This window comes from Oryzias latipes, chromosome 5, assembly GCF_002234675.1.
Source record: "Oryzias latipes chromosome 5, ASM223467v1".
NCBI lineage: Eukaryota > Metazoa > Chordata > Actinopteri > Beloniformes > Adrianichthyidae > Oryzias > Oryzias latipes.
In genome coordinates this window covers 4247351-4268853 of record NC_019863.2, presented here as the reverse complement: position 1 = coordinate 4268853, position 21503 = coordinate 4247351, and the positions used below count along the sequence as shown (strand labels likewise).

The following is a 21503-nucleotide window of genomic DNA, read 5'->3' as shown; positions in this document are numbered from 1 at the left end:
AACAATCTTGCTGCTGCGTTCTGAACAAGCTGGAGACTTCTTAATGAACTCTTAGGACACGCTGCTAACAAGGAGTTACAGTAATCCAGCCTCGACGTAACAAATGCATGGATGAGTTTTTCAGCATCACTCTTAGAAAGTATATTTCTGATCTTAGCAATATTCCGCAGGTGAATAAAGGCAGTTCTGCACGTCTGAGATATGTGAGCCTTAAATGATAAATCCTGGTCAAATAAAACCCCAAGGTTTCTAACTGTGGAATTGGGGACTATACTTATGCCATCCAGGGAGACTATCTGAGCAGACAGAGCATCTCTGAGGTTTTTAGGACCAAGTATAATGACCTCAGTTTTTTCTGGGTTCAAGAGGAGGTAATTAATTGTCATCCAGGTCTTGATGTCACTGATGCAGGCGTTCAGTTTCTCTATCTGGTCATTCTGGTCAGGCTTCATGGATAAATACAACTGCGTATCGTCGGCATAACAATGAAAATTAATGCTGTGTTTCCTGATTATGTTTCCTAGGGGTAATATATAAAGCGTAAACAGGATCGGTCCCAAGACTGAGCCCTGTGGGACTCCATAGTTGACTCGAGTGCACTGAGAGGAATGGCCATTTACATTAACGAACTGATACCTATCGGACAGATAGGATTTAAACCACTGGAGAGCAGATCCTCTGATCCCTATGTCCTGCTCTAATCTATGGAGTAAAATACCGTGGTCGATAGTGTCAAAGGCTGCACTGAGGTCCAACAGGACCAGAATAGAAAGTAGTCCCTTTTCTGAGGCCAATAACAAGTCATTAGAGACTCTAACTAGTGCAGTTTCCGTACTGTGGTGAGGTCTAAACCCCGACTAAAAGTCTTTAAAGTGGCTGTTGTCCTGTAGGTGGCAGTAAAGCTGTTTAACTACAACTCTTTCTAGGATTTTAGAAATAAAGGGGAGGTTTGATATTGGTCTATAGTTGGCCAAGATGCTAGGATCCAAACTGGGCTTTTTCAGAAGAGGTTTAACAACTGCATATTTAAAAGACTGTGGCACGTAACCCGTTTCCAGAGAGGTATTTATCATTGTTAATATGGGATCATTAATTAGGGGAAAAGTTTCTTTAAAAAGTCTTTTACAGTTTTTAATACTGATTTTGTCTCATATTAATTGTATAGCACTTTGTAATCTGGATTTCGAAAAGTGCTATATAAATAACGTTTATTATTATTATTATTATTATTATTATTATTATTATTATTATTATTATTATTATTATTATTATTATTATTATTATTATTATTATGTACTTCCGCCTAACTCGTCTCAGTCTTTGGGTTCTACAGGAAATCAAATCTTTAAAAGGTCTATATCAGGGGTGGGCAAACTACGGCCCGGGGGCCCCATGCGGCCCGTCATACTATTTAATCTGGCCCACCACACTGAAATCAAATATATTGATGGCTCTCATTGATTTATTTTCCCTGTAATTTTGGTGTCTCCCCATAGATGACACTTCACAAAAAAAAGTACTATTGTTTAGGTAAAGAAACTTATCATGCTTTGGTGTTGTGTTGGAAGATTTTTTGTTTTTCAAATGTTTAGTTTATCTAATCATTCCAACAGCTCATAATTGCATCATTTTTGCTAAGTTTGCTTCTTTCCGTGAAGGACATCATCATAGCTGTTGCTACAACTGGCATTAAAAGTGAGAACAAAAGACACAGATTTGAGATAAAAACACCAAAATGTTTGGTTTTAAAATATACATAATCATTTTCAATCAGAGAAAAAAACTATTTTTGTTCAGATTCCACAATATTTCTTGGATTGCCAAATCCCGCCACGCATCCACTCCTGGTCCGGCCCTTCTATCAAATTTTAGAACCTTTTGTGGCCCTCGAGTCAAAAAGTTTGCCCACCCCTGGTCTATATCACGCTTTTCTTCAGCCTTCCAGAGTAAAGTATATCCATATATATGATAATATGTTTACTTTTGGCACACTAAAGAACATTCAAAAATAAAAGCAAAAAAGAACTTTTCTATCTGGAAGTGAGAAGACTCGATCTCTGAGGCTCCGCCTTTAGTTCCGTGCGGGTGCCACCCATTTTATGATGTCATCGTAGAGACGGCCTCTGCAGCGAGTCTGCGTTTCGTACTAAAAAGTTTTGCAAAGATGGATGTTCATATAGTGCATATAAAATACAGCGTTTTTGCTGATCACTCCACGGAGAAAGTGGGTGTGTCTGTTAGCCTGGGGGCCGGTGCTGGCAGCGCAGACTCTTCCTTGAAGGGGCTGTTCTTCACTTTGTGCTGTCACAATGTGAGAACCCACTCGTTTTCGTGGGTTGGGAGAGGCTGGTGCTCAGAGAGCAGGTTTTTAGAGGAATACTCATAAAATGTGTGAATGGAATAAAATAGCGCTTTGGGTTTTTTTATAGTGTGGAATGAACATTATAATACCCTTAAAGGTCAAAAAATTGATTTAGCATGATATAGGCCCTTTGAAGTCCCTTTATTTGTCCCAACCCAAGTGTGTGATAATTTTTTTCTGCAGTGGACCCATCCCCTGGTGGAGGTGAGCTGCAGACACACCGCGGTCAGGAACCATTTGGTGGTTCAACCCCCCAGTACAACCCCTTAATGCTGCTTGTCAAGCAGGGATGAATTGTATCTAAGGATTTAAGATTCAATGGATTAATTGATTAATCAATTTCTAGTCCTAGGATCAAATCAGATCAATCTGTCTGAGGCAGAATCGAATCGACCTACAGTAACCATTAAAAATTGTTTCAAAATGAGATAAATATATGATCAAATCAAAATTGGGAAATACCAAATAGATTGAGACGTGGCAGGTTTATTTTACTATAACAACAGTGGGCTGAACTTTAAGTAACTAAAATGTGAATGGATTTGACATTTACTCTTGTTTACAATTTATTATCTTGAAGAAATCCAAGGGATTTTGAAAAACTTTAGTTAAAGATGTCATGGATCCATTCCGGGTCAGACAACCAAACAACCAAATGATGTAGCACATTTAAAATGGTTATTACAAACAAGGCAATAAGCAGTAGAATGTTTTTATTGATTTTGATTTGAGTATTCCCCTAAAAATGTGTGACTTTTACATGTTTTAAAGTCGTAAATCGTGAATTTATAACATTAAAATATGTAAATTTACGAGAAAAAAGTCATAAATTTAGCTTATGACTGTCAATGTCATAAATGATTTTTAAAACGCTTAAACCCGTAAATCTAACAGTTATTCAAAAAAAAAAGTTTGTAAACTGGCCCTTACACTCCATCATAAAAAATACTAATTTGTAACCAGGTTTTCTTTTAAATATAATGTCCAGGGCCCCATACTCAATGGCAGAAATTGTGTTTTCAAGCTGATTTTAAGGTAATGATGATCAACTTTTCCTTTTTTGTAAAGTGAAGGAAAAAAAACACAACTTAGTAACTCGTTTAACGTTCTTTTAAAAGTGATTAATTCAATACTAGAAACAAAACATACATTTTAGATCAAATACTACAAAAATGAATTCTAACGTTAGTCAAGCTAAATTCAGAATTGTAAAGTGTTGTTTATTTTCCATTTCTCTGATACCCTGTGAGAAAATGCTGTGTTTGCTGTTGAGCAATCTTTGTTCACCGGCTTGAAGCTGTTTACAATTCCAGGTCCACATGTGACCTGAATCTGATCAGGGACAGGGAGGCATCAAGTTATTCTTGGTTCTCTGGCTTTTGGCACATGGACCCTGAGAAAAATCACACATGTTGATGCTGGTGAGATAATAGGAAAAACGTATGAACAGTCTCAGTCCCGTCTTTGTTTAAAAACAATGATGAAATGGTATTTAACCTAATAAAAACAGATTCATTTCGCCATGAAAAAAGGTTGAATGTGTTTTCTTTATTATAATGAAACATGTGATGCTGCTGAGGCAACAAGTAAATTTTGCGAATCTACACATATTCAAAAGAGAAGTTTATCTCATTCTTATTAAGCAAACATTAAAGCACCTCAGGCGAGATCACACCTCGGAAGGCTTTATCAGAAATAGTGATAAAGGAAATGGGTTGACTTCATGTATGCCTGTTTCAGTTAGCCGCACGAGCATAGGTATAAAAGGCAGCCTGTCATTGCAGTCAGCTTATCCTGCTTCTAGCTGCTGATCCAAGATGAAAGTCACCGCTGTCCTCCTCCTCTGTGGGACCCTGTTCTGCCGGGCAAACAGCAGTAAGACGATTTCCCATTCTGTCAACACCTTCACTAAGCTTCATGTTAAACTTCAGCGCCACAGTTTTGTTGTGAAATTGTCTTTGTGATCAGATCGCCTGGACTCTTGTCAGGGACGTTGTGGTGCTTCACTGGACAACACGTATTCCTGTCAGTGCAACGCTCACTGTGAGAACTTCAATGACTGTTGTTCAGACTACTACACGTTGTGCAAAGGTGAGGGACACAGTCAAACAAATTCCAGATTTAAAATGAGTATATGATGATTAAATGTTCACATTATTATAAATTATTTTATTATAAAATCATTATTATAAAAGCATTCTGATTCTGATTACATTGGGTGTGCACACATTAGGGATGCCACAATTCTCCCTTTAAAACAGAAATGTGTGTTTCACTATTGAATGCGCTGTTCATGGGGAAAAAGAATTATTGACATTTCTGAAGTAATTGTTGGTGTTTCAACAGGCAGGTTGGCCAGAAAACCACAAAAATCTGAATTATGTTCTTTTACTGATGTGTCTCTACATGTAAAGTTAAACTGCAAAACAGATAAATTTTAAGAATAAGAAATATTGGAACTTTTAGGACATAAGTATGCATCTTAAGTCGATCAATCAATTTTTTTCTATTTGAATAGAAAAAACAGATACCAAATGGTATCTGATAAGGTAACCAGGTCATCACCAAACACAGGCTGTCAACCTGAAAGCCTTTGACTTTTCGCTGTCATGTCTTTACCTAAAGGCTTTTCTCATCAGGCTGTAGTTTTGATTTGATTTACTGATTTATTTCAAGCATTGTAGTCAAAGCAATAAAGAATTTGCACATATTTATCAAACTCATTTCAGAAATGTTGAAATGCATAGATTAAAAAGACAAAAAATAAAGCAAAACAAAACAGTCACCTAAATCACATTTTGCTTAATTAAATACAGTGATCATTTACTAAAGTCAAGTAGAGCTTGATGTCAGTGCATGCATGTTTACGCTGAGCATGTCAAACACCTATATTGTGGTCAATTTACTGTATTTAATTTATTTTTTAGTGCATCACACCAGGCTAAGTAAAAGCCAACTGAAATGGTTGTCTTCATTGTAACTTGATCATTAGAAAACTAAAAAAATGTATATTTTTTCTGAATTTGTAGTTTTTTGTTGTTGTTTGGTGACACACACATGTTGGGGGAAAGTGAATCGTTGCATCCCCAGTATACACTAACCGGCATCCTCCCTCTGTCTCCAGATGCAGCCACGTCTTGTTCAGGCAGGTGTGGTGAGCAATACAACTCTCAGAACCCGTGCCACTGCAACTCTCTGTGCTCCCAGTACAACAACTGCTGCAGCGACTACTCACAGTTCTGTGACAGTAAGACCACCGCCTCAGAGATCTACTCGTTCTTTGATAGAAGATGACATTTTTGGCTACATTTTAAACATGTGATAGTTTCCATTCTTTTTGTTTTTTGTTTCCAAATATTCTCATAGTTTGTTTGCAATAGCAGCCTCTCACAGTCAAAGCTCCTGACGATCCATGGACAGCAGGTGTCACTGCTGTGCCACATGAATGGAAAGTCTAAAATACTTTTGTCTTGACTGATGCTGAATTATTATTATCACAAATATTATAGCGATTAAACCTGAGTTTAGTATCCTACCTCCACTGAACCACTAAAGCCAAAGTTGCAAACAAAGCCTAAACAAAGGTATTAGGGAAATGAAATCATTGTTTTTTAGATGGATTGCTTGGGTTTTCAAGGCCAGTTGGACTAATTTAGACTAGCTTTTTTATTTTATTTTATTTATCAAATAAAGTCAGGAATCAAATTCATTTTAAATAGCCCTAAATTCACACAACGGCTAAAAAAGAACATGTGACATGTTGGTTATGTGCAGGTAAACATTTATGCTCAGGGTTTTTCTCCGGGTGTCACCTCTGAGAAAAACCTGTGTCACCGCAACTCCATGTTTACCGCATTTGACTGCTGCAGTAACTTAACCAAAGTCTGTAATGATGAGACCAACAAAGTCCCCTGATTCAAAATAACCAATCTACACCCACTCTAAGCTAGGAGCGCATCTTCATGGCTGCTCTGCAGTCAACCTCGAACAGTCTGTATTTATGTTGTCTGCCTGATCCTGTTCTGGGTTGTACCGAAACCAGTTTCAATACTTGATGAATTTCCCCTTGTGGGATTAATACAGTTCTATTCTATTCTATTCTATTCTATTCTATTCTATTCTATTTTATTCTATTCTATTCTATTCTATTCTATTCTATTCTATTCTATTCTATTCTATTCTATTCTATTCTATTCTATTCTATTCCATTATGTTCTATTCTATTCTATTCTATTCTATTCTATTCTATTCTATTCTATTCTATTCTATTCTATTCTATTCTACTCTAGTCTACTCTAGTCTACTCTACTCAGTTGTATTCTATTCTGTTCTGTTCTGTTCTGTTCTGTTCTGTTCTGTATGTTCTGTTCTGTTCTGTTCTGTTCTGTTCTGTTCTGTTCTGTTCTCTAACAAGAATGAAATCTGAACTGAATTGCAATGTGAAAAGAATCTCAAAAATAAAAAATACAATTCCAGACAAAATAAGATCTGGGATTCTTTTCATTGTAGTTCCAAAAGTAAAATGACAAATATTTTTTTTAATTCATTGACATTTTATTCCTAAAAATACATTTTGGAAATTATTAATAGTTTTCTTTTACATAAAAGATGGGACATTGGGATTTTTCCTGACTTAATTGCCATCCATCCAACTAGCTGGTTGGTCTTGCATATGCATGAAAATACCACCAATTCTAAACCATCAGCAAGTTATCAGCAAATGTACATTTTAAATTGTACATTTAAAAACAAATAATATTTCAAAAGGGAGAGATGTTAGGAAGGGGAAATACAGATCAGATGCTCAGGCTCTAGGCTGCTGACGTCTTCTGTGGCTGGGATGAACTCAGACTTAAGATAAATAAACTAAAGAGCCAAGACGCTGATGGTGGTTAAAGCACCGCCCCAGGTGGAGAATGGGGTAGAGGAGGGCTGTGAACTGCTGACAATGAAAAGAGAGATAACCATCCATGAATTTAAAGGCAAAAATATGATTGTGATTGGCTGAGAAGAAGCCAGGCCTTTTTGCTATTGGTTCAAAATGAAGGCCTGATTGATTACGGCGGGAAGCGTGACGTAACAACCCAGCGTTCCTAAAGGTGTGGTAGACCTCGTCATGTTCTCATCATGTTCTGCAGGTAAGGGGAGTGCCACTGACGCAGAGATCAAAGCTGTCTCTGAAACACTTTACACTCTGGACTCAAACAAAGCCTCAGCCTCCCAGTTGAAGATTGACCCTCAGGCTCTGGTGGCAGATTCCCAGACCAGCTCCCAGACTGACCTCTCTTCTTCCCGGTGAATTAAGTCAATCAGCACAGCGGTCTCTTCTGAACTTCCAGGGAATGAGTAGTCTGCCAATATTAAATCATACTGCTTGTTTTTATTCCAGACTGTACAGCTACTTGGATGAGGGAACTCTATTTTCCAAGCCAACCTACGCTGCTTTCCTGGCTTTGCTGGACAATTATAACTGGATGACCGGAACGACGGAGAGCTTCACCTCCCAGCAGCTGGCTGAGCAGGACACATTCCTCAAGGAGACCATGTCCAACACTGAGGTGGGCAAGGAGCTGTTTGCTTTCCTATACACCAAAGGTAAAATAACCAGGCAGCGTGTGACACAGTGGTCCATCGTGAGACAAACACAGCACGTGTTGGCTTTGTGTTGTAACTGCCTTTATCATCCCTTGAAGGGTATTATGCATCCGAGGCAGAGTTCATTCAGGACCTGAAGAATATGTGGTTTGGTCTGTACTCTCGCTACAACGGAAAGATGGACTCCAGCGGCTTTGAACACATCTTTTCAGGTTTGAACGTCTTTCCAATATTTACCATTTGGTTTTTGTTTGTGAACTTCGACACCCCAAGTTTTTAAATAGGAGAAATCAAGGGAGGAAAGGTGTCGGGTTTCCACAACTGGATCCAGTTTTACCTTCTTGAGAAAAAGGGAGAGCTGAACTATTACAGCCACAGCTTTGATGGGCCGGTGAGCATGAAAAGCAAGCTCCCCTATTTAGAGTGTTTTGCAGCTTTTTTGTGATTTTCTCACACTTTTGCTGTTTTTTCTGTCAGTGGACATCATATCCTGACGTTCTGGGGATGCAGTTCATGTGGAAAGGCTACTACAAGCAGGTCGGGTCTGCAATCATTGGCTGCAGCCCTGAGTTTGACTTTGCCCTCTACAGTCTCTGCTACATCACTCGGCCAGGAAAACAGTGAGTCTTAACACGTGTTTTCCGAGGTGATAGTGCAGCAATCAAATGCATTTAAGAAAATTAGTCAGCTTCATAAAGAATCTGTTGACTTTAATACAGCAAGCTGACATGAGAGTCTTCTTTTTACCTTTTCAAATACAAAGGAATTTATTTTCAAAGGTTTTTGTCCCTTTTTGCCAGGTTGCCCGCTGATTAATATCTTAGAAAAGGCATGTCCAAAGTCTGGCTTGTTAAAATTTAAAACTTCCACCGACCCGCAGGTTCCTGACATTAAATCGATCAAATGTTGCCCCCAGCACATTCTAAAAACTGTGTGTACGAATTCTTGATTGTGATTGGCTAAATTCCGTCATAAACCATCATAAACCTGTGGCAACACTTTTGTGACACTTTGTAGCTCATTTCTAAAATTTTGACTGTGAGCAAAATTAACAGTTTTGTTTCTGTGATTAAAACCACAGTGGTTTGACTTTGTTGGGCCTAGAGAAAGCGGCACAGGGGAAAAGTCAGGAAGCAGAGCTGGAGGTAGCAGAGATGAAGACGTTCTCTTTGGGAGTGACCAGGATGGATCAGGAATGAGGACATCAGAGGGACAGCACATGTTAGAGGTTTTGGAGATAAAGTCAGAGAAACCATGCTGAGGTGGTTCGGTTCGGACATGACCAGAGGAGAGACAGTGAATCTATTGGTAGAAAGATGCTGAGGCCTGAGCTGCCAGGCAAGAGGTCTAGAGGAGGAGAGGAGGTTTATGGATGCAGTGAACAAAGACGTGAAACAACGAAGACGTAGCTGAAAGTAGGAGAGGATGCAGAAGACAGGGATAGATGGAGGAAGCGGATTCACTGTGGTGACTCCTGAAGGGAAAAGCCCAAAGGAAAAGAACTTTTGAGTAGGATCACTTCTGTTATTTTCCTGTTCACATGATTATGTTTACTGTAAGCATTTAGTGAACAATAAGAATCCAGATTGATGAAAGTCTTTTATTTTTCCAGACAGACTTTTTCTTCATTTTTATTTCTGATCTTATAAATTACATTTGTAGTCATGTTGAAAACAGAATTGTTTCTGTGTAAAGAAATGAAAAGTTTCCCATTGGAAAAAAACGTTTCTTTTTGAATAGTTTATTTGCATTTCATGTTATTGTAAGTATTCAAAAATGCATGCTGACTGATTGGCCCTCACATATTTTAACCTCACCATATCTGACCCTATTTGGACACCCCAGGCTTAGAACATCAAACTGAAACTGAGCAAAAATTATGGGTTTTAAACATCTTTTTTTAAATAATCCCAAGTTCTGATTTCTATCTTTCTAATTTATCAAACTTTTAGGTGTCGCTTAAGTCTGGGAGGAAAGGATCTCATCATCCAAACTTACACCTGGGAGAACTCCTTCTATGGGGATGGAAAGAAGTTCATTGGCTCCGCCTACCCTGCAAGTCCTTAAAAACACTAGCTGGACTATATGTTAGTGACATGCTTGTATTTTAGTAAAGATTTAACACAGAGACTTTCTTGACATGGATGTGGTCACTTAAGTGGCTCCTAGCTACGTTCATTCATTCATTCATTCATTCATTCATTCATTCATTCATTCATTCCTCGGCTGATGAAATAAAGCAGATCAGTTTGCAAAGCGAGTTCATCTTCTGATGTTGGTTTCTGTTGGTCACAGAGCATGAGAATGCAGCGCTCTCCCAAGGGCACAATCAAACTGTGCCTAATGGGGCAAGAAATGGGCGTTTACACACCCTGAGTGGGCACAAAGCTGCCGCTGACCCATCAGTCGTGGAAGCATGTGGGTGTTTTTAATGCAAACACTTCTTGTCCCATGGAAAAGAAAAACGGCACGTTAAAAAAGCAAAACGCAGCTTCTGTCATAAAAGAAAGAAAAGAGATATGAACGGATCTCATTCTGCTTGACCTGCTCTGAAAAGAGGCACCAGCTAAACCTGATCTATCAGCTGTCTATGAAGAGTGTGTGTTTAATCCTGTGTGTGTGTGCCCATTTGAATGGGTGCATCCTCTTCTATGTGTGTGTGTCCAGCTGGGATGGGGGTTGATTTTACTCTTTCATTCATCCAGGGTGACTAACAGGATAAATTCTGGTCTGCCGACAGAACAGGGGGACACACTTGCTGCCCTGTTTAAAGAAAGTATTACAGGAGATGGATCGGCCACTGATCCCATTGTTCACTGCTGTGCACGCATTCATGCAAAAGAAAAAAAAAACATCACATGACCAGTCAATTTGGAGGAAAACTCCATCCTTCAGCAACTCATTTAATTTAGGCCTCACAAGCGGTGGAAATCTTTCGTCAGCTGAAGAAAAAGAGCAGCCCGGGAGAAGAATTTCTTGTTTTGTCAGAACATCTAAGGTTTTTTTAGGGCTGGTGACTCCAAAATGAGAAGAGTAAATCTTCCTTCCTTTCACACCACACTCTTTTTAAAGCCCCTCGTGGAATTAAATTTACTCAAAGAATGGTGAGTAAAAGGGGAAAAAAACATTCAATTGTTTCTTTTGTCATACACACAAGTTCATAATCAAATTATGGCAGTCCACCCGCCAGGCTGTCCTCACGTCTTTCCAAATGGCCTTCTCCTTATAGATCCCGTGAGCCACCTGACTTTTGTTTTGTAATGACATTACCCTGCTCTCCCTTTAGCGTGTAGCGGCTAATGGCTGAACAGGCTATCCCAGCTGCACATGCAGAAACAAAGCTGCTTATGGCGCCAGACAATGGACCCTTGGAAAAGAGATGCCTGAAGGCGGTCAGCCGACGAACGCTCACAACAGGGGGGCCAGCACTGGGTTGAGGGGGTTTAGGGGTTCGAGCGCAGGAGGGTGTTCATTTTACCCAGGAGTTTGTTCCGTCATTAAGATGGTTAGTAGAGGGACACATGGTCAGCATCACTCTTGTCTCCTCAGGGTCGTTGCTGGGCTGGAGGGAGGTTCAAGTTTGGCTCAAATGTCGGCCATTTCTAAAGTTGATGGGGGACCATGAAATACAGAGCAACATTCATTCTCTGGCCTTTTCTGGGGACTTTGCAAACAATTTGATGACCTCATTGTCACTGCTCCCGCCAGTGGTATTCATTTGGAAGTGGACACAGATGTATGCAGAATGAGCGGCATAATCCTGGTTAGCTGAAGTGACCCCAGACAGTCGGGATTTGTGACGGCTACCCTCACAGGGAAACTTACAAACTTGTGCTCATGAATTCTGGCCCTAAACACACCATCATACATTTATGCTGGGCTGTGGGCATTTCTCTGAAGACTTCCAGTATGACAGATGGACCAAACCTAACTGTGACATTCAAATACAGTGGGAATTCAGAGGAATGTCATGTGTGAGGGTAATGAAGTGAAGTTTTATCTGTCCTTGTTTTTGAGCTTCTGTTAAACCTGATTTCTGGATGGCTTAGGTAAGGAAGGGATTGGGGGGGGGGGGGGCAAAGGGGACCAGAAGAGCATCTGAGCCACAGGCGGTTGAGGAGAAGACCATCTGCATCATGTGTGGCCATCATACAGGACAGGGACATAAAAGCTCAACCTCATAACCTTCTAGAATTTTACTTAGAATAAATCTGCTAACAGACAAAGTAAGAAAAGAAAAAAAAGATTTTTTTTTATTATTTTTGATGTAAATTGTGGTCATTAGATCTGTGAGGATTTGCAGTTTTTTCTCTGACAGTCACAGCAGGTTCAAGTTGATCATCCTCCACAGCTGTCTTCATCTTTGTTCATCCTCCTCGCCTCATTCTTGTCTTGTTTTCAGGGCACCCACTTTATTTCTCTCTGTTTAACAGGTTTTTCATCTATAAGTTAATTAATTAAACTGATGAGTTTTTAGATTCAAATCACTGGTTTCTAGCAATGTCAAATAAAAGATGGATTCACGTCACACTCTCCACATTTTCTCTTTTCCTGTGTTACATTGTTTTGGTTTAAAGCTTCCTAATAATCAAATTTGTTACTTTTATTAGTTTTTTCCTCTAATTTACTTGTAATTTTGTCAGTGACATGTATGTATTTGATATTGCAACACGCTTTGATCTTTCTTTTAAAAAAGTTAGATGTACTTCAAATTCATTTAAATCAAAACCAGAGAAAAACTTTTACAGGAACAAATGCATTTCACAAAAACCTTTATTTGACAATCTATTTTAATTTGACCTCTTTTTGTTTTTTGGTAAAATCTTACATATTCTATTATATCCATATCTATATATCTATTTCTATATCTATCTATCTATCTATCTATCTATCTATCTATCTATCTATCTATCTATCTATCTATCTATCTATCTATCTATCTATCTATCTATCTATCTATCTATCTATCTATCTATCTATCTATCTATCTATCTATATATATATATCTAGATATATCTATATCTAGATATATATATGTATATACATACATATTAATGGGTACATTTGTCATTATTAAACCTTTACTTATAGGCCTACTTGATAATCTATTGATAATCTATTCACAAGAGAAGTAATCTGTTTGGCTAATATAACAAAATTTAAAAAAAGGAATTTATTAGAATGGCTTATAAACTAAAAAATCCACACAGAAACAGTGATGGGAGCCTTTTTATAGTTGGTTTTAATAAAAATTAGTGAAACTGGCGTAATAGTTGGGGCCTATTGTGAATCTTAAAAATGAAAAAGAAGGGAAAAACAGCGCAGTGCAAAGGATCTGCACCTGAATGAATCCCCATAAGCACACCTAACGTGAAACTAAAAGTTAGCCCTCATGCTCAGAGCGGCCTCTCCAAGGAGATGAACTCGTTCCCAGCATCCTCTGCGTGGAAGCTGAAGGTCTGCAGGAGGAGAAGGAGCAAACACCTGCTCAAACTCCGAGCTGTCACATACAGTTAGGCTCAGACGGCTGAGCGCGTCTCCCCACCGCTCCATGCAAACGTGCTGCGGATTTAACACCGCAACAAAAGCCGGGGCCTCCGCTGTTTGTCTGGACAATTTCAGTGTGTTCATGCAGAGCTCTGGCACACACACACACACACACGCACACACTCCCGGTCACGCACGCACGCCATAAGTGAAACTCCGGGGGCCCTGAGCCACGGGCCGGCCACGCGCGAGCTGAGGCGCAGCAGCACGAATTGGATGGGGGTGGGAGGAGCTTGACTCTGAGAAGGTTAAAACCGGGAGCCCCGGCAGAATGACCCGCACTGAGTAAGAGCCCGTCCTCTGTTGGGCTGTTTGATGCGTCCCGAGAGAAGAACAAAGGAGAAACATCCGAGAAACCTCCTGAAGAGGACCGGAAACCCTCTCAGCGCACCTGCTCAGGTAAGCACCGCGGTACTCAGGATGATGAAACTTTGAGACACACTTTGCATTTGATTTTTCATGATTTTAAAATTGCTAGGATGTAATCGGGACTGGTTGATCAGGAAACAGACAGGAATGTCAGATGACGCATCTGTTGTCTTTGGGCGCATCTCTGCTTTCATCATCATTATCACCATCATCATCAGCAGCATCATCCTCATGATCTTCATACTCGTGTTTGAAACTGTCTCCGTTCAGCTGCAGCGCTGTGTGACCGGAGGGGGGGTCGATCTTTCCTTTAATCTCATGGTCTCTGCTTCATCCATGAAGTAAATCCCGCGCTGCCCCAGATTGAAGTCCTGTCAGTGACTTTATCTTGGCATTACCAGTTCACAAGATGACCGGGATTAGGCTGACCCCAGGCGAGGGGAGGAGGCGGGAGGGGGCCACATCAAAACAAAACCCCCCACAGATGTCAGTTTATGATGTTTAAAATCGTCTCCTCTTTCACTGTTTGGTTTTGACTAGAAGTTGTCCTTCAGGAGGAGAGCTGTCCAGTGCTGAAACTGACTAGGACGACCCCCCACAGCAGCCTTTCAGCAACTGCATCCTTATCATTCAAATAACGATTGTTGATAATGTATTAAAAACCTTTGCATTACTAAAGTAATGTTTTTTTGCCCTGGGTAATACATTTTTAATTAACATTCAAAAAGATTTCTAAAGATGACCTCATGGTGTACACAATTCTTTTCATCTAATAAAAAACATTTAGCATAAAATACACAATTTTATTCCACATGTTTTGACTGACGAATGGTGGCACAATACTTGAATTTTATTCCTTTATTTCTAGAAAAATATTTGCTTTGATTTGCTATCAACATAAATTCATTACAAAGCAAATGTCAGATTTCCAATTAGACTATGTATAAGTTTCACAAATCAGCCTTACTATTACAGTTTCATTTGCATTTATAGTATGAAACATATTTAACTCAATTTTTGACTGCTGAATAACAAATAAATGTTATTTTGAAAAAAATGGATCAAAGTGTTCTTTCTGTGTTTGTAGAGTATCATGATGATTAAGCCATACATGAGACAAGCCGAGGGAGAGGAGGCGATCAGCACGCTGCAGTGGATGGAAGGAGACATGAGCTCACCTGAAGGAGATGCTTTATTCTCATCACATCACTACAAAGACACAGGGGTGAGCCAGCAGGCCAAAGAAATGGGAAGTGAGGATGCAGAGGAAGATGAAGAGGAAGGAGACGACGGACAGGAGGATGAAAACGGATCCAAGCGCAGAGGACCCAAGAAAAAGCGAATGACCAAAGCCCGGCAGGAGCGTTTCCGTGCGAGGCGCGTAAAAGCTAACGCCAGAGAGCGCTCTCGCATGCATGGACTGAATGATGCACTGGAGAACTTGCGCAGCATCATGCCCTGCTATTCCAAAACCCAAAAGTTATCCAAGATTGAGACACTGCGGCTGGCTCGCAACTACATCTGTGCTCTGTCTGAGGCGCTGGAGGGGGGGCTCTCCACGGAGAGCAGAGTTTTCATGGAGACGCTTTGTAAGGGTCTCTCACAGCCCACATCCAACTTGGTTGCTGGCTGCTTACAGCTGGGGCCAGCTGTTGGCGTGAGACCTGAAGACAGACATGGGGCTCAGCCGCCACACAATCCTCTCAGCAGCATGGCAAACTTCGCCTCTCCAGGGCTGCCGAGCCCCCCTTATGGCACCTTTGATTCAGCTCACATGCTTCACCTGAGGGCCATGAAGGGGAGACAGTTTGAGAGTCATTCACCACATGAGTATAATGATGGGGGTGTGGGAACCCCCCCATACGATGGTCCTCCTACACCACCTCTAAGCATCAGTAGCAACCTGGTTCCAAAGCAGGAGCCTTCACCTCACTACCCACCATCACATCCCTACTCCCCCTCTGGGGCTGACCAAATGGTCTATCAGACTCACACCCGCTATGACGGACACTTAGATGGACAATATGACTCCTACCAGCCTCCCCAGATCACCCCCCGACAGATGACCAACGTCTACAGAGACCAATGAGGGCGGGAGTTGAGTGTGCTGCAGCCAAGACTATCTGACTATGAAAGTTCATACATTTTGGTGGAGAATTTTTGTTGGCTCAAAAACCAAAACACATCATTTAGAAAACTATAAATCTGACTGCAGGCACACGTGTGTTGCATTTACACAATAGAATAACATGGTCTATCATTGTTAGTGTGCAAAAAAAAACCCTAACTTAAATCAACACATTATCCCAAAAATGATTACCGAATGAATCGGGGACCAAAATGTTTAACTGGGATGTTTCTTTGTAGCTATTTACTCAAAAATGAGCACTTCTAATTTAGTTTTGATAATGTATTTTTATTTATTCTTTAATTTAATTCAGTATGTACATAGTTTGTTCTGAAATGTTTTCAACATATATCTTGTTCAGGACTTTGCTGTTCTTTTCACCTGTTTTTTCTGTGTTCGGAGCCCTTTGTTGCATTAATTTCTGTCTTTACACACAAACACCTTAAGATTTGTTTGCATCATCAAGTTGATATTTTGTCGATCTTAAAATAATAAAAAGAATGAACAGGAAATTTAAACGTGGAACAAAGATAAGGAATTAGAAATGAGCGTGTTAGATATGATGTGTAGAACCATTTTTGCATAGTTGACTGTCTTAAAAAATATTTATTTGTTTTGGAAAAAGACAAAGTAAAATAAATATAAACTGAATGAATTTATGTTTTTCTTATTTGAATTAAACAGACACATTTTTTTAACAAACTTACTAGTTCATGAGCAGACAAACAGAATAACGGATGTGCAGACATAAGAGCAGACAGGCAGAAAAACAGGCGAACACAAGAGCATACAGACAGCAGAGCAGACAGACAGAAGAGCAGATGGATGAGCAGACAGAAGAGCAGACAGACAGAAAAGTAGACGGACTAAAGAGCAGACTGACAGACAGATGAGCAGACAGAAGAGCAGACGGACAGAAGAGCAGACGGACAGAAAATTAGACGGATAAAAGAGCAGACGGAAAGATGGATGAGCAGACAGAAGAGCAAACGGACAGGAGAGCAGACAGACAGAAGAGCAGACGGACAAAAGAGCAGACTGACAGACAGAAGAGCAGACGGATAGAAGAGCAGATGGACAGAAAAGCAGACGGATAAAAGAGCAGACGGAAAGATAGATGAGCAGACAGGAGAGCAGACGGACTAAAGAGCAGACGGACTAAAGAGCAGACTGACAGACAGATGAGCAGACAGATGAGCAGACAGAAGAGCAGACGGACAGAAGAGCAGACGGACAGAAAATTAGACGGATAAAAGAGCAGACGGAAAGATGGATGAGCAGACAGAAGAACATGCGGACAGGAGAGCAGACAGACAGAAAAGCAGACGGAGAGAAGAGCGGACGGACAGACGGATGAGCAGACAGAAAAGCAGAGAGACAGACAATAGAGCAGACGGACAGACAGATGAGCAGACAAAAGAGCAGACAGACAGAAGGCAAGGCAAGGGAAGTCAAGTTTACTTGTATAGCACAATTCATACAGAAAGTAATTGAAAGTGCTTCACAAACAAGAAAATGCATTAAAACCACAATGCATAACAGGGCAAAGATTAAAAACATAAATAATCATTATACAATTTACTTTAAAGAAAGAAAGGAACGAGAAAAAGAAAATGAAAAGACACATTGATAAGGACCCTTAAGGACCCAATATTTTTTAGATGGTAAAATGATACTGATGTTACTGACTTGAAATGGCTGTTAAAGTTCAGGTCAGAGTCCATGATTACCTCTAGGTTTCTGACTTGATTTGAAGCTTTTACAGACAGAGTGAAGATACCTACTGACTGTCAAGGATTTGAATTCGGACACAAAAGCAGGACGGCAGAAGTTTGAATCAAAAAAGGATCTTTTAATCCAAGGAAGGCTCTTAAGCTCGTAAAGACCGAGGTAAAACAAGTAGAACGATCCGGTGACAAGTGAAACCAAAACAGGAGCTTATATACACACACATAAATGAAAACAGGTGGGTAAACAGGTGCCGGTGAAGACCGGGGTAAGTTACCTAAAGAACCAACAGAAGACAGAACATGAGTTAACAAAATAAAAGCCCGAAACCCGGAAGTGAGACAAAGATGAACCGCCCTGGCCCCGGCTCCTGACAGTACCCCACCCTCAAGGGGTGCCTCTGGGCGCACCCCCGGGCTTGTCAGGGTGACGCCTGTGGTACTCCCTGAGCATGCCTTTGTCCAACATCCTCGATGTGGGTTCCCAGGACCTCTCTTCAGGACCGTAACCTTTCCAGTCAACCAGGTACTGCAGACCCCGGCCCCGACGTCTGACGTCCATGATACGTTTGATCATCCATGCAGGCAGACCGTCGATGATGCGAGGTGGCGGAGGTTGAGATGGAGGGGGCTGGAGAGGACTAGTAACATGGGGTTTGAGTTGGGAAACATGAAAAACTGGATGTATGCGCATGGACCGAGGAAGGCGTAGTCGGATCGCCACAGGGTTGACGACCTTCTCCACCTCGAACGGCCCGATGAATCGTGGAGACAGCTTTCTAGACTCTGTCCGCAGCTTGATGTTGGCAGTGGACAGGAGTACTAACTGACCTGGCACGTAGGTAGGCGCTGGTAACCGATGCCGATCAGCCAGTCTTTTGTTAGCTGCGGACGAGCGAAGAAGAGCAGCGCGAGCCTCCCTCCAGATCCGTCTGCAGCGGCGGTAGAGGTGTTGTACCGACGGTACCGCCACCTCCTTCTCCTGCTCTGGAAACAATGGGGGTTGGTAGCCTAGAGAACCCTCAAATGGGGACATACCCGAGGCAGATGACGTCATTGAGTTGTGGGCATACTCAACCCAGGGCAGAAGGGTGCTCCAAGAGGTCTGGTGCCGGGAACAGATGCATCGGAGGGCCACCTCCAGGTCTTGATTGGTCCTCTCGGCCTGCCCATTTGACTGTGGGTGAAAGCCCGAAGAGAGACTGTCCGTGGGACCAAAAGCTGCACAGAAAGTCTTCCACACTTGTGAGACGAACTGTGGTCCACGGTCAGAAACAATATCAACCGGAATCCCATGCAGTCTGAACACGTGTTCCACAATGAGTCTGGCGGTCTCTGAGGCCGAAGGCAGCTTCTTCAGGGGCACGAAGTGAGCTGCCTTGGAAAATCGGTCCACAACAGTCAGGATCACAGTTCTGCCAGCAGATGAGGGCAGGCCGGTCACAAAGTCTAGGGCTATGTGGGACCAAGGGCGGCTCGGAACAGGTAAGGGATGCAGCAGGCCAGCTGGGGGTCGATTGTTGACCTTGTTTTGGGCGCAGATCGTGCAGGCAGAAACGAACTCCCGGGCATCCCTCGCCAAACTGGGCCACCAGAAACAGCGACGCAGGAAGGCGATCGTCCTGTGTACCCCGGGATGACAGGTAAGCCGAGTAGCGTGCGCCCACTGGAGGACCTGGCTCCTTACGGCCCTGGGAACATAGAGTCTGTTAGGGGGACCCCCACCAGGGTCTGGCTCCCGGGCCTGTGCAGTCTTGATCTCCCTCTCCAGCTGCCAGGAGAGGGTACCCAGAACACAGGAGGCAGGAATTACAGTTTGAGGAAGGGAATCCTCCATAGCCGGTTCCAGTTGTCGGGAGAGAGCATCTGGTTTAATGTTCTTGGAGCCAGGGCGGTACGACACCACAAAATCAAACCGAGCGAAAAAAAGTGACCACCGTGCCTGCCTCGGGTTAAGCCGTTTTGCAGTCCGGATATAAGACAGATTTTTGTGGTCCGTGCAGACCACAAAAGGCTGTCCCGCCCCCTCTAACCAGTGCCGCCACTCCTCCAATGCCAGCTTGATAGCTAAAAGCTCCTTATCCCCCATGTCGTATTTCATCTCCGCCGGAGTAAGCCGGCGGGAAAAAAAAGCGCAAGGATGAAGCTTGTTGTCAGCACCCTGCCGCTGGGACAGCACAGCTCCAACCCCGACGTCCGAGGCATCAACCTCCACAATAAACTGGGCGGAGGGGTCCGGTTGGATGAGAACTGGGGCGGTGTTAAAAAGGTGTTTGAGCCGCCGGAAAGCGGCCTCTGCAGTCTCTGTCCAAACAAAAGGAGAGGAGGTGGAGGTCAAACCCGTAAGGGGGGCCGCGACCGAACTATAACCCCTAATAAAACGGCGTAGGTAATTGGCAAACCCCAGGAATCGTTGAAGCTGCTTCCGATTGACCTTAGCTGGGTCCGGTCGCACCTCCCCCTCCGCAATCACAAAACCCAAAAATGACACACTGGAGGAGTGAAAATCACATTTTTCTGCCTTGACGAAAAAGCTTGTTCTCCAATAGGCGCTGAAGAACCAGACGAACATGCCGCCTATGTTCGCCGGGACTCCTGGAGAACACAAGAATATCATCAAGGTACACAAAAACAAAATGGTGAATGTAGTCCCTGAGTACATCGTTTATCATGCCCTGAAATACAGCTGGAGCATTAGATAGTCCAAAAGGCATCACCAGATACTCGTAATGTCCCAAATGCGTGTTGAAGGCGGTCTTCCATTCGTCACCCTCCCTGATGCGAACCAAATGGTACGCATTCCGTAGGTCCAATTTGGTGAAACACCGGGCCTCCTGCAGCGTCTCAAAAGCGGAGTTCATAAGTGGAAGAGGATAATGGTTCTTTACCGTAATGGCATTCAAACCTCGGTAGTCAATGCATGGGCGTAGTGTTCCATCCTTCTTCCCTACGAAGAAAAACCCCGCCCCCACAGGAGACGAAGAAGGTCTGATAAGGCCCGCCTGAAGAGAGTCCGTTACGTACTGCTCCATTGCCTCCCTCTCGGGTTTGGACAGGCTATAGAGATGGTTCTTGGGTAGTGTGGCACCCGGCTGCAGTTCAATAGAGCAGTCATACGGCCTGTGCGGGGGCAAGGAGAGAGCCCGGAATTTGGAAAATACCTCCCCCAGGTCATGATATTCAGGAGGCACCTTGGAGAGGTCAGGTGAGGGCGGCTCCCCTACCGGGTCAGCGGAGTCAGACTCTGGATGCCGAGCTGAGCGTAAACAGGCCTCGTGACAATGAGTACTCCAACTGACTACGCGATTGGTTGGCCAATCAATGACTGGGTTGTGATTCAGAAGCCAGGGAAACCCCAGAACCACCGGATTATGAGGGGACTCAAAAAGAAAAAAACTGGTATGCTCGTGGTGGTTCCCAGAAAGGATGAGGTGAACAGGTTCAGTGATCTGGTTAACGGTGGCGACCACCTCACCGTTGAGGGAGATCACCTGCCAAGGGCGGGGAAGCGACTTGGTCCTAAGACCGGCCTGTTTGGCTAGCTCAGCATCCATAAGGTTCTGTTCAGCCCCAGAATCTAACAAGGCCCGAACAGGAAACCCCCCACCCTTAGACACAATGTGACCCTCCAAAAGACAGGAGGTGGATTTAGAATCGACGGGCACCTGGTCTCCGCTCGTCAGTGTGCCCACCTTTAATGACGAGCGGAAGCTTTTGGGCAGTTCTTACAGTAATGACCCCGCTGACCACAGTAAAGGCACTCACCTGCTGCCAT

The 21503-nt window shown here is 42.5% G+C and overlaps 2 protein-coding genes across 2 annotated transcripts; both read left to right on the top strand.

Annotated features, from left to right (window-relative positions):
• The first annotated feature begins 3986 nt into the window (after positions 1-3986).
• On the top strand, positions 3987-10217 carry endou (endonuclease, poly(U) specific). The gene is made up of 9 exons (XM_004084906.4): positions 3987-4237; positions 4331-4453; positions 5487-5609; positions 7501-7657; positions 7752-7957; positions 8056-8169; positions 8242-8348; positions 8435-8577; positions 9910-10217. Exons 1-9 carry the CDS (start codon positions 4180-4182, stop codon positions 10022-10024), a joined length of 1146 nt encoding a protein of 381 aa, XP_004084954.1. The 5' UTR covers positions 3987-4179; the 3' UTR covers positions 10025-10217.
• Positions 10218-13729: 3512 nt separating this feature from the next.
• On the top strand, positions 13730-16656 carry LOC101167928 (neurogenic differentiation factor 4-like). The gene is made up of 2 exons (XM_004085467.4): positions 13730-13903; positions 14961-16656. The coding sequence occupies exons 1-2, from the start codon at positions 13820-13822 to the stop codon at positions 15960-15962; spliced, it is 1086 nt and encodes a 361-aa protein (XP_004085515.1). The 5' UTR covers positions 13730-13819; the 3' UTR covers positions 15963-16656.
• The last annotated feature ends 4847 nt before the right edge of the window (positions 16657-21503 follow it).

What these genes read in the sequence shown, in the direction of transcription:
- endou (XM_004084906.4), top strand. Translation starts at nt 4,180, where the DNA reads ATGAAAGTCACCGCTGTCCTCCTCCTCTGTGGGACCCTGTTCTGCCGG. An exon ending in CTACTACACGTTGTGCAAAG is followed by an intron (nt 4,454 to 5,486) that starts GTGAGGGACACA and finishes CTCTGTCTCCAG; the next exon opens with ATGCAGCCACGTCTTGTTCA. An exon ending in TGCTTTCCTATACACCAAAG is followed by an intron (nt 7,958 to 8,055) that starts GTAAAATAACCA and finishes CATCCCTTGAAG; the next exon opens with GGTATTATGCATCCGAGGCA.
- LOC101167928 (XM_004085467.4), top strand. Translation starts at nt 13,820, where the DNA reads ATGCGTCCCGAGAGAAGAACAAAGGAGAAACATCCGAGAAACCTCCTG. An exon ending in CTCTCAGCGCACCTGCTCAG is followed by an intron (nt 13,904 to 14,960) that starts GTAAGCACCGCG and finishes CTGTGTTTGTAG; the next exon opens with AGTATCATGATGATTAAGCC.